This window comes from Leopardus geoffroyi, chromosome B4 (genome assembly GCF_018350155.1).
Source record: "Leopardus geoffroyi isolate Oge1 chromosome B4, O.geoffroyi_Oge1_pat1.0, whole genome shotgun sequence".
NCBI classification, from domain to species: domain Eukaryota; kingdom Metazoa; phylum Chordata; class Mammalia; order Carnivora; family Felidae; genus Leopardus; species Leopardus geoffroyi.
Window position 1 is genome coordinate 75,362,554 of NC_059341.1, and position 12,158 is coordinate 75,374,711.

Below are 12,158 nucleotides of genomic sequence, written 5' to 3' on the forward strand. Positions count from 1 at the left end.
GGAAGGAGACAGTTCTGCTAGGTGGATAATGCATTTGAAGCCAGAGACCCCGGCTTTTACAGTAAACCAGACCCAAGGTTTGGAGAAGAGGCTGTCAAAATGGAAGGGACGCTGAGTAATTCCTTCACTCCTTCAACAATCCTCTCCTTCCACTGTTCGAGGCACCTGGGACACAGAATGAATAGGATTTTAGTGAGGGACAGACAGAACAAATGAGTAAATAATAGAGTCATATCGGAAATGCTATGGAGAAGGAATGAAAGCAATGGAGCCAGGGAGTGTGAGAATTGAGGTGTGGGGTTGACAGTGCACCAGAGCCTGTAGGAAGCAAGGGAGTCTATCTGGGGAAAAGCCCTCCAGACACAGGAAGCAGGAAGTAGAACCTCTGTGAGGTGGAAGCAAGTTTGGTTTGTTAAACACCAAGGAGGCCTGTGTGGCCGAGACCAGTGAGCCTGAGCTGAGGGGTGGGGGAGGCTGTTGGAGGGGTGGTGGGCCCACAGTGTAGGTCCTCGTAGGCCATGGTAGGCAGAGATCACTGACCGGTGATAGGCTGATGGGAAATGGGACACAGGTACACAAGGAAGCAAAACAGTTTCCCTGGAGTTCAGAAGAGTGTCTGGAACATGAATTCCTTAAGGAACAGAACAAGCCTCCCCACCTTCTCCCCAGGCCCTTTGTAACTTTCTGCAGTGCAAGGCCACGCCAGGCATCCCAGGAGCAGCTGGGGACAGAGGTTGACTTTGACTCATGATCTGATCCAGGTTCTACTTTGAAGGAGTCTTCTCCCTGTTTGGTGATGGACATGCAGATCCAGGCAATTATCAGCTACCTTTAACCACATTCAGGAATCAGAAAGTAAGAATGGCTTGAAGGCTTCCCTCCTCGCTCCAACCATTTTCAAATGGCCAAAAAATCTTAACCATGCCTAGAAAAATATCAGAATTCAAGAATATCCTGGAGGCTATAAGAGACTCATTCTAACTCACACAGATAAAACCATTTTATCAACATAGTGGAAGATTTTTCAGAAGCTGGTGCTTCCTTATGTTTTATTCTCTGGAGTGTGAACTTTACAGGTAGAGCACTTCTTTTAGATTGTGAGGAAGAAGGGGTGCAGGAGAGGGGAAAGGAGACAAGGGATGCTGTTAGCAGAGTGGGTTGGAAGTCCTGACTGGTGTGTTTGGCTCAGGAGGGCTCTCTGGCCAGCTCCACAGACAGGTCTGGTTTTAAAAAGTGCCGGAGAGCCACGGATTTGCATGTTATTTGCGTTCCAGGCTTCAATTCCAGGTATGTGGAATGAAATGAATGAATGAACAGTATTGAGACTCCTGGTTAAGGGGTGGACTCAGGAATCCAGACCACATTGAGGATCCAATCACTGGTCCCACTTGGATCAGGAGACACAGACACAGAGACAGAATAAACAGTCAAAGAGACAGAGAGACAGTCTTAGAGAGACAAACACCACCAAGTCCTTTTTTACCAGGGAGTTTCCAGTCAAAGCAAGAAAGCAAAATCCACAGAATTTATTTTAAATAAATCAACCTTTAAGAAGTAGGGAGAGTCACATGTAAGTAGATAAATGCAACACCATCCCTGACTTATCTCCACCTCTGTCCTTCCATCATCCACAGCCAGCTTCAAAGTGGACTGTGTGCCTACGAGTTGGCCTTCTTGATGAGGTCCACTGTTTGGTGTCTGCCTAGCCTCAGACTCTATGGCCTTTGAGGACAGGTGGCTTTTATTTCCTTGGTCAAACCAAATCTTCACACCACCCTCCAGGGCTCCCAAGTCCAGTGCTTTAAACACATGCTTATTAAAGACCCAGTGTAAGGGGTTCCCCAGAGTATCAGATGAGGCAAACGCCCTCCAGGAACTTAGCTCTGGCTAACAGACAAGACACAGACAGGCAGCACGTAAAATGGTCCATTTAAAGGGCAAGGCAGAAAGACAGGGACTCACAGTCTCAATCTACAAGGGATGTACATCACTGGAAATAAAAAAGATGGAGAAAACCAGAAAGATGTGTGGTTAGAAAAAAAACACTTTGATTAGCCCCTTGGGACAGAGACTATGACCCCACAAGGGTAGGCTAACCTGCCAAGGAAGATGTGCAAGGGCCGAGTGGGGCTTTAGGTGTTGGACCAAAGATGACCTGTTTGGAACCACAAAGGAGGTGCAGCCCCACTGCAGGCTGCCATAGGCAGCCCTCGTTCTCTGATCCTCAAAATGCTGTCTTTCTGAGTCAGTGTTTAATGCAATTACCCCCATTCCTCCCTGGCCAGCCAGAGAAGCAGCTCACACTCCTGGCTTGAAGAAAAGGCACCAAATCACTCACCTGCCCTCTGTGGCAATGGGTCTCAGACCATTCCTGATGTAAAAGACATACTACAGGGGTGCCTGAGCCTGGGTGGCTCAGACGGCTCAGTGTCCGACTTCAGCTCAGGTCATGATCTCGCAGTCCGTGAGTTTGAACCCCACATCGGGCTCTGTGCTGACAGCTCAGAGCCTAGAGCCTGCTTCGGATCCTGTGTCTCCCTCTCTCTCTGTCCCTCCCCCGCTCATGCATGCTCTTCCTCTCAACCAAAAATAAACATTAAAAGAAATTTTTTTTTTAAAGAATACAATACAAATACCATGTGGAATTATATCATTTTCTGATTATAAGGGCTGCAGCAGTCTAGTAAGAGATTTTAAGATAATGCAATCAGGGAAGGCTTCAGGCAGATGGGGATTTGGGTCTGTGTGTGCTCTACAGGTACTTGTGAAAGGAACACAGGAGTAAACTGAATGAAGGGTGTCCAGCGGATTGAAGACCCTGGGCTCCATGTACCTCTCTTTCTCAAACTTTCCCTTCTGGACACTCCGGTTCTGCAGAGGGGGAAGGACATTCTCCAGGAGTCAAGCAGTTGATGGCTACTTGTCAGCTGAGAATGGAGAAAAGGCAACAGCTATGATCTGTTGCATTAGGATGAGACTCTGACCTGGGCCTTATTATTATGACGAAGCCATATTCATACTGGCCTTAAACTTTGAATCTTTACTTTGACTGAATTCTATTCCAAGCAGGATTATGGCCCTCAATGTTTCAGAATCTTAGACTTTGACAAGACTCTAGATATTTGGTCCAACCACTCATAATTGGAATTATCCCTACCCTATCCCCAACAGACCAAAGAGGCAGCCTGCACTAACATTATCTTAAGGCTTATTTTCTGGTTCAAAGTCGTCTAGTTTCTCTTTTATATTCTACAGGGGATTCATGAGTGGATGACCAGCATGACCCCACATACCCTTAGGTCTCTCCTCATCTCCAAAGCTGGGAATGGTAGTCTTACTAGATGGGTTCTTTAATAGATAGCTAGTGTTAGGACTCAGCACAGGTGAAATAGGCCCTGGGCTATAAGGAAAGATGCTGGCTCAGCCTTATTTGTCCCCTCCAAAATTTCAGGATGAATTTGAAGCTATGGGCAGGTTCCTCCTGGGCAGGGAAACATGGCAACTTCTCCAGGGGCTCAGCATGTAGCCTGTTTGAATCACCAACAGGGCCTGAGACTCTATATTCTACCTTGCCCTGGCCCGTCCAGGTGGAGCAAGGGAGAAGACAAAGTCTAAGTGTCAGTTATCTGTCTCTCTTACTCTGAAGACATATTTGAGAGCTGGAGGGATGGCAAGGGAGAATGACCAGAAGCCGAAACATTAAAAACACTGGTGCTCTTAAGTGAGCCCTCTCCTTCTCCTCTAGGCCTTTTATAAGCCATGTGAAACCAGGTGGTGATGGACAGACTATGGGATGGGGTTGCTGGCAGTACTTTTTCAGGCTACCTGTGTCTGCCCCAGGACACTAAAACTTGGGGCTAACATTGCTAGGGACAGTGGGTAGAAGATGCTGGCACAATTACACAATTAGAGGGGCTAAATAAAATTTGATACCACACACATGTATGAAGCATCTCATATATAGAGAAGTCAATTTACACATTTATACACAGTCTCCATGATGGAGAGGAAGAGGGAAAAGAACTCTTACATTCAACCCCAAACAGGACTCCCAGGAGCAACGATGGGTCCCAGGCAAAAAAATGGGACAGAACTAACCTCCATGCCTTGGGCCATGTATTCTCAAATGTTCTGATTTTCTCTGTACAGGGTCCAGGAGTGATTGTTGGGACTGTGGTTTCTGTTGAAGGCTCTATATCTAGATAGAGTTCATCATCTCTCGAGTGTTCCTTTTTAAGGGGAGGTAGGTCATTACGAGCACTGAGCACAGAGAAGAATGGAAGATAGGAGAAAAGGAAAGCAATAGGCTTTAGTTTAAAGCAATTTAAATAAGATATTGGTAGCATGCCCTTAGCCATGTAATGCAAGAACCTCTTTTTTTCCCCTCCCTGGTCATCAAAGCCCACCCTTAAATAAAGGAGAAATTAAGTTTCCAGATGCTAGTCCTGATCTTGCGGCTAGCTCTCTGGAAAAATAGCCCACTACAGAAGTCAAATATAGACCCAAATATAGTCAAATGGGTGGTTCCCATTGAGCCACCCTGGGCCACAACCTATGTCTCAGCTTGGTCCACCCATGTAGGGTGGTCTCAGGATCACTAACTTCCCCTTGTACAAAAATGTATTGACCAGAAAGGGGGTCCACGTTCACACAGGCTCAACAATTCCTTATATATTTTTCAAAGTGCTTTTGTTGCATGTTTCATTTTCTGTTATACATGGCAATAAATATTTGTTGCTTTGGTCTGTACAAAAAGTCTGTGAGGAAGGTAAGACAGATGTTATCTAAATGGACAAACAATAAATACAGAGAACTATCTTGTTCTGAGTCCCCCAGACAGTAGCAAGAGCACCTGAAAAAACTCAGGTCTTCTGATTCATAATTAGAATCTATACCATATTGCCACCTTTCAAGTTGCCACTGAAACACATTAAGTACCAAGAATCCATGTACAGGAGTCCTACAATGAGCCTGCATGCCATAGCTTTCTAACAGAGAATGTGAAAGGTCTCAGCAACTCATAAATAGAAAGCTATTTATTTCCTATAGAAAAACACAAGAAAGAAAGAAAGAAAGAAAGAAAGAAAGAAAGAAAGAAAGAAAGAAAGGAAAGAAGGAAAGAAAGGAAAGGTGGTCTTCCCCAAAAAGGCAGGCAGTTATGAAAAAGGTAGGACATCTAGTTGCTGGAGTGGAAACAGTAACATTCAGTTAACAATGGAATATTTAAAAAAAATAGTTTTCTTTTCAAATTGTAACCTGTGGTAAAACATAGAAAAATGTACTAAACAAGCTTGGTATAAAACAGAGTAAAATTTTCAAATAAGCCCAGAGAGAAAGCACAATGTTGGAAAGGATGGGGTACAAGGGAAGAAGAGAAAATATTTCATACAAAACTACCTATTACAATACAGAAAAAAGTATAAAACGTTCCTATTTTGGAACTGAAGTACAAAATGACACTGGCATTGGATCGTTTCACTATCTAGCCTGAGGAGCGCTCGGTGGGTGGGGGAGATGCTAGAAAGAACAAAAGGAATAGCGGTTTTTTTAGTCTCAAGTCGATCAGTCCAAATTCCACCCGTTTTCCAGTTGAAAATCTTGCCTCCCTCTGTAACCTCTACCCCTAAGCCAAAGTTCATTCAGGCCTCAAAATATTGTTAGGAAGTCCACAAACACCCTACACATAGGGGCTGGGATCTGTGCGTGCTAGAGCTAAATTTGGAAAATGGAAATAAATCTACAGGCTAAAGTGGTGAACACATTCAGCCTTTTAAAAAAACACGTATCCCTGTGAAATATATATATATATATATATATATATATATATATATATATATATATATATAAAATTCTCTGTGGTTAGAAACATATTTAAACTAACTAGCCACAGACCAAACTAGACCTGCATTCATCCAATGCTGGAATTTTATGCTAAAGACTGAGGTCCTTCTTCTTGGTCAGAAGTAGGCGGCAGTAAAAGTGGTGCCTTTGTTGCTCCACTAAACCGCTCCCTGGGTGGGTCTTCCCCATATCATGTGTTGTGAGCACATGCAAACCCCTGCTTTAAGGAAAGGACTGCCTGGGACTTTGGGGTCCACCCAGGGCTCATGTGCTGTGCCTCAGGATGGGAGGAAGCTACAGATGATAAAATAGCCTTGTACAGAAGCAGACGGATTTCACAAAGAGGCATATAAATAGGGAAAATCCTGGAGGAGGGACTTATGCATGTGACCCAAAGTCCAGTTTACAGTCACTTTCCTGACAACACATCTTGAAAATCCTGTGTGTATGTATGTGTGCGTGTATATGCTGGTGGTTTTCATCCCTACCTTTTTGCCCATGCCCTTTCCTACCTCTTAGTAAGGCCTAACAAGAGTTTATATGAAACCAAGAATCTGTCCAAGCTTCTCTCGGCCCCCAAATTAGGGACTGAGTGAGGCTGGAGCCCTTTGAAAACAAGATGGCAGAACTGAAGAAGTGAAAAGCAGTCTCTCTCTTCAGCTTAGGGATGTCCCTCACCCCTTTCACAGCACCAAAGTTTCTTTGCAAAAATAGTATCTGAGATACAAAAGGAAAGGCAGATGTGCTTGTGAATGCATCTCGCCAGGGCCTGGTCCAGGATCAAGGGCTTTACAAGAACAGAGGGTTGGGAGCAGCTGTCTCCAAGGTCTCTGGCTATAGACAACAAAGAGCTGGTCCCCCGCAAGGTCAATGTCGGCTAACTGAGACAGTCTTCACAAGAGCTTTCGGTGGAGAATCTCCCAGACCATCCGCTTCCGGAAGTATGGCATGTGTTGCTGTAGGGACACAGAGATACACTTAATTTTTTTCATTGTTTTTACCCAGACCCAATACTCCTTTCTTTCCTTCTCAAGATTTACAACTAAAAGAGCCTCAGTTGCATTTCTGGTCTTTCAAATTGCTCAATTCTTGATTACATGTAATTTTCTTCTATTGTTTTCTACTGCTATCTCTATTGCTCTTTTCCATTGTTGTGGCCTTACAAATTGTATTGGGCATTGCTAGAAGTCCCCAGGCTATACCTGAACTTCTCTAAGAATTTTGAGAATGGTGTCTATCAAGTCCTCTATGTTGAACCCTGAAGAAGGCAGGAGTCTAAGGCCCAAAAATCAAAAATTCACTTTTTAGGGGCAGAGTTATAGGAACTGCAAGGATCAGCTCCACTCAAGGGCTATGGTGGAAAAGTCTGGTAAACCCATTAATGTGAAGTGAAGGACATAGAATAAACCATAATCTCTAGTCTCAATCCACTCTGGTCTCTGAAGGACCACGTGGACAGAAATAATCACAAACTAAGAGAAGAATGATCAGCTGTATCAGGTGAGGGGCAGAGAGGAGGAAAGCAACATGACAAATACACTAGGAGTTCAAGGTGTGGCCTATTCCAAAACCTGACTGCTAACTAAATAAAGAGAAAATGAAGAAAACGTGCTCTGGTCCCAGTTCACTGTTTCCTATAGGAATTGAGGTAGGTGGGGGAGAGAGACAGAGAAGAAGAATCTGCTAATGACCAGGATTCCTTGACTACAATACGTGATGTAAGATAACCCAGGATGTAGCCTATCACTATCCTTTTTCTTGTGATGTGGTACAGGCAGTAACCACCAGTGTTATGAGCCACAGACAGAGTCATGGCCATAAGCAGAGCAAGTGGATGAAAATACATCTATCGGGCAGCCTGGAGACAGGGTGGTCACAGGGCTCCTTCCTGAAGGCTCAGCTCACCTGTGTGAAGTTGATTGGTCTGTCTTTGGTAATGCAGTCAGCATATTTGCAGGCAAACATGCCACAATCACTTCCATTCATCTGCTGTGGAATTTCCTGAAAGATCAAAAACAAAAAGGTAACATTGTTCCAAGCTTCTTTCCTTCTAATTAGATTATAAATAAGAACCAAAGAATATACATGTTATAGGTTTCCCTGAATTTTGAAGAGATGACCCTTAAGTCCACCACCCAGAACAACAGAAGCTCAGAGGAAAAAAATATAGCATCTCAGTCAGGTCTTCATATTAATATTAATCTTCATATTAATAACACAGGAGACTCTCTTAGACTTCCATGACACCCAAGGATGTAAAGACTAGTCCCTCCCACAACGGCCAATCAGCAAACATTTCCCACAGGAGTGAAAAGCTCAGCAAAATAGCTGGGCATTTAGAAAACCTAGTTCTGCATGAGAAACACATTACCAGTTTTCCCACAGAACTTACTCTATCTTCCCTGAGGAACCAAACACCCAAGCTGAAGTCAGGATAGACACTAAGATAGAAGGTCCCTGGGAATCAAGCAGTAAAACCCTTTCCTTCCCAGGATTTCTACTTTATCAAGATGAAATGTACCTGGCTTTTCTTGCTGAAGAGCTGCCAGCCATTGGTGTCAAACTCTTTCCTTTTCTTGTCAATGCTTTCTTGCTTTAGGTATTGGCTAAAGGCATTGGGAGAGAATGAGATGAGCTGTGGGAACACTGAGGACAGCTGCCACCTTAAGAATGGGGCTAACAATCCTTAAGAAGGATTTTGTTTGCACTTCTGGGGAAAACAGTATATAATGCAATGCTGGGCAGGGAATCTCTGGACTCCTAAACTTCCCCTGCAACTCCCCATAATTCATGCCCACCCTGGCAACCCAAGAGAAACATGACCTCTGCCTCTGACACCCAGGTTCCTGCTACCTGCTACTCATCCTGAGGAATGAGTTTTGATTCTTTTCCCTGGCTTATATGGTCCTTTAGAACTCAGTCTCGTGGAAGAAGGTTTCTCTAGCAATATCAAGACATTTATTCACTATTTTTAGTTTTGACTCTCCTGTGTGAAAATTCAATCCAAATCACAACTTGATGAGTGCATACCTCATATACAGCACTCTTCTTAAGTGCAAACTGTTCACCATTCTGGAACCTACCTCCTCCTGGCCACCAGAGTGGTACAGTGGTACAGTGAGGAAGAGGCATTTTGGAAAGAGAAACAGATAAAGGGTATAAAGAGATTTGCATTCTGGTTCCCAGTTGAGCCACTAACTAGTAGGACCTGAGCATATCAAAGTCACCTCTGTGGGTCTTGATTTCTTCATCTGAAAAATTAGGAGGGTGGATTAGATGATTTCTAAGTAGTTTCTATTATCTGTATATACATATTGACTCACTCATTATTTTTAGTGCACTGGGACCATAGTTGTCCCATATATTTTGGGTATCAATATATTACTATTAAACTTGACTTACTCAGACATAAAATATCCATTCTTAATATGAAAATTTTCTTTATTAATCACTCTATTGACGGTAACAAAAGAACTGAGTTCAACAGCTGGAAAAACACAACATATGCCCTGACACCAAACTCTTTTGTCCTCAACTCCCTACTTACAGGAGGATCTTGCAGGCTTCATTGTTTATCCCACCCATAGAGTCGTAATAGGTAATATTCTTCTTTCGAAAGTCCACAACCTGGGAATAAAAAATCTGCATGTTTATAAAATGAAGAAAAGTAGTTTCTCAGCTTTTCCCTTCCCTGGAATTTAGAGCCTTTTGCCAGATTTCTTGTGAAATCACAACAAGTTTAACTGATACTCTGCATTATACCATGCTTAAGCTGTGAGGAAAGAAGAAGGGGATTATTTACATGGAACTATGGTGACCTCATTAGTGGCCCTGAAATCTTTTTCTCGTATGTAGGTTCTTCATCTGCAATGTAGACAACAGTGAAGACACACATGCTCTTCAGAGACTGTAACATGAATAAAATTATTTCCACACAGTGTCAGAAAGATGGTAAAAGATTTGGGGTTTTGTTCTTTATGTACAGAATTTCTCTTTGGCTTTATGCTTTTAAAATGTAATTCAAATCAGATTGTGAAATAACTTTTATATTTTTGTTAATATATTAAGCTAATGTATTCATGTTCTCAGGGTCATAAAAAGTATTAAATTACCAAGTATGCAAATCATGATTAGGCAGAAAACAATAGTCACAGAATCTGAGTTGGCAGCATCATAAAAAGTCACTTTTTCTCCCCATGCCTTGCCTTGAGGCTGTTTATAGACTTACAACTCCCTTCTAAATATTTCCAGAAAAGGAAATTCCACAACTTTCTTCAAAGTCTAAGTATCTCCCACTCTTGACAGGAAGTTCATTGATCTATCCAATTTTCAGCCAACTAAATACTATTCTTTCTCACAATCATCCAGTGAAAATGTAGAATTACTCCTCACTACTCTGTATATTCTATAATTATGTAGATTTCTTTTAAATTTGATTAAAGGAGAGGTACTCACAGCAAGACACCAGTGCACTCCCAGGTGAATGGGCACCAAAAGAATGTCAACAGAAAACACATCCACTTTCTTTGTCCAACGTTTCACTGCCTGATAACCAGCCGTTTTTAACTTAGTGAAAAAAAAGGTATTAAATGCATGCACACTTGGTAATCCCTTCTCTTTACTTCGCTCCATCAACATATTCATGTAGAAATTGATGATCTATGGGAAGAAATTTATGTATTAAAATAGATATTCAGTCCTTTCAAAACAGTTGTATTTTATGAAGGAAAAGCAGTTGCTGTATTGCACAGCATATATTATTGTTTCCTAATCAATTAAGACTTCAACACCCAACAGCCTCATGCCCCTAGATCAAATTCTGGAGGGTTGAGGTACTGGTAAACAGTGAAAACAGAAAAAGTGAACACACACACACACACACACATATATTATGGGTTGTAGGATCCATATGAGAGCATGCTGGTCAGATCCGTAGAAGACTGAGGATTAGGTCAAAAAACAAGAGTGAGGAGGAAGGGGTGCTAGAAGGCGAGACTTAAGAGAAAAGGAAAGGAAGGAGCCAAACATTTTGATAAGACACATTAGTAGTTACTTTAATCTACTGAGGCTGGGTGAACAATTTAAAGAAATCCTGAGCTCACAGTCTAGTATAATAGCTAAGACCAACAGTTCAATCCTTACATGTGGGTCACGTGATTTTGCACAGACAGAAAACTGTTCCATGGCTAAAGACTGCCTTTTCAGCCTAATAAGCCATCTTGCAGAGGCAAACTGCTTTGGTCTCAAGTAGAATTGAGTGACAGGATAAACCATCAACTGCACTGGGAAAAACACCTCTAAACTGCCAGCTCAGCACTGTACCTTTACAGAGGCAGACACGGATGTTGTATAAAAACCTACATTACATGATACCTGAAAGCCCAGTCACAAACATGAAGAGTAAAGTTCTCCTCCAGAATTTATATAGTTAGCTTTCTCATTTTTGTTGACTCTATTTATGCCTCCAGTATCAAGTATGAGCGAAAGAAATTTAATTCACGTTATGGAAGATACATGATACTTTCTGTTAATGAAACAACGTATTCTCTAATATTGACCGTGTCCACTATGGTTCCTGTAGGTCCAAGACACCATGGTACTCAAGCCTGAAAGTTACCGTGCCGGAAGTTACTGCATAATGACTTTATGTGGCCAGCTAAGGCCAGGCCAGTGTCTGTCAACTGCAAGGAATGAATGGGCTAACTGATCCACAGCTTGGAAATATGACTAAGAAAACAGGCACATTTTTCAGAATGCTTTTTGGGGAATGGGAAAACGCCCCTGTCCTTTGACAAATATTTACACACTAGGATGCCAGAGCAGTGAGCTACTGCCCAACAGTAGGCAACTACATACTGGGTAGGCAGCAGGGAACACTGCCAGGAACACACCAAAACATGGTCTAGACTAGAGAAAGGGCCTATAGAAGAGGACGCCTAGGCAGTTGCAGGGAAACCACATTCGCCTTGAAGCAGAGCTCTGAGGGTGGGGGTGGGAGGGAAGACTAGGACTGAAGACAGACACTGTTCTGCCTGCATCTCTGAAGTCTGAGCAACAGGCCCAACAGGTCCAGAGGACTTGGGTTGTGGCTAATCCTCTGCCTAGTGTGATGCCCAATAGATAACAGGAGCTCAGTTATTTTAAATAATGATAATGAATCAAAACATAATTAGGATCACAGATTTCTCAAATGGAGGCTTTCAATCTAATTCTGCCCCCAAGGATAATGGTGCTAACGATGATTCTAGGCCTGTGAAAGGCAGCCAGGAATGCAGGAAGACTTGTCCAACAGGCACAGATTTCTAGGCTATAAACTA

The 12,158-nt window shown here is 42.7% G+C and overlaps 1 protein-coding gene across 10 annotated transcripts in view; it reads right to left on the reverse strand.

Moving 5' to 3' along the window:
* Positions 1-2,640: 2,640 nt before the first annotated feature.
* Positions 2,641-12,158, reverse strand: part of SENP1 (SUMO specific peptidase 1) — a 54,234-nt gene continuing 44,716 nt past the window's right edge. For 8 of the 10 annotated variants that reach the window (XM_045463425.1, XM_045463422.1, XM_045463424.1 and 5 more), the window contains 5 exons: positions 10,297-10,500; positions 9,389-9,468; positions 8,363-8,447; positions 7,747-7,842; positions 2,641-6,797 (listed from right to left, as the gene is read on the reverse strand). In XM_045463425.1, the coding sequence (XP_045319381.1) occupies positions 6,735-6,797; positions 7,747-7,842; positions 8,363-8,447; positions 9,389-9,468; positions 10,297-10,500 (528 nt within the window). In that variant the 3' untranslated portion in view covers positions 2,641-6,734. The remainder of the gene's footprint in view (positions 6,798-7,746; positions 7,843-8,362; positions 8,448-9,388; positions 9,469-10,296; positions 10,501-12,158) is intronic. The other 2 variants (XM_045463427.1, XM_045463421.1) reach the window with 1 other exon arrangement.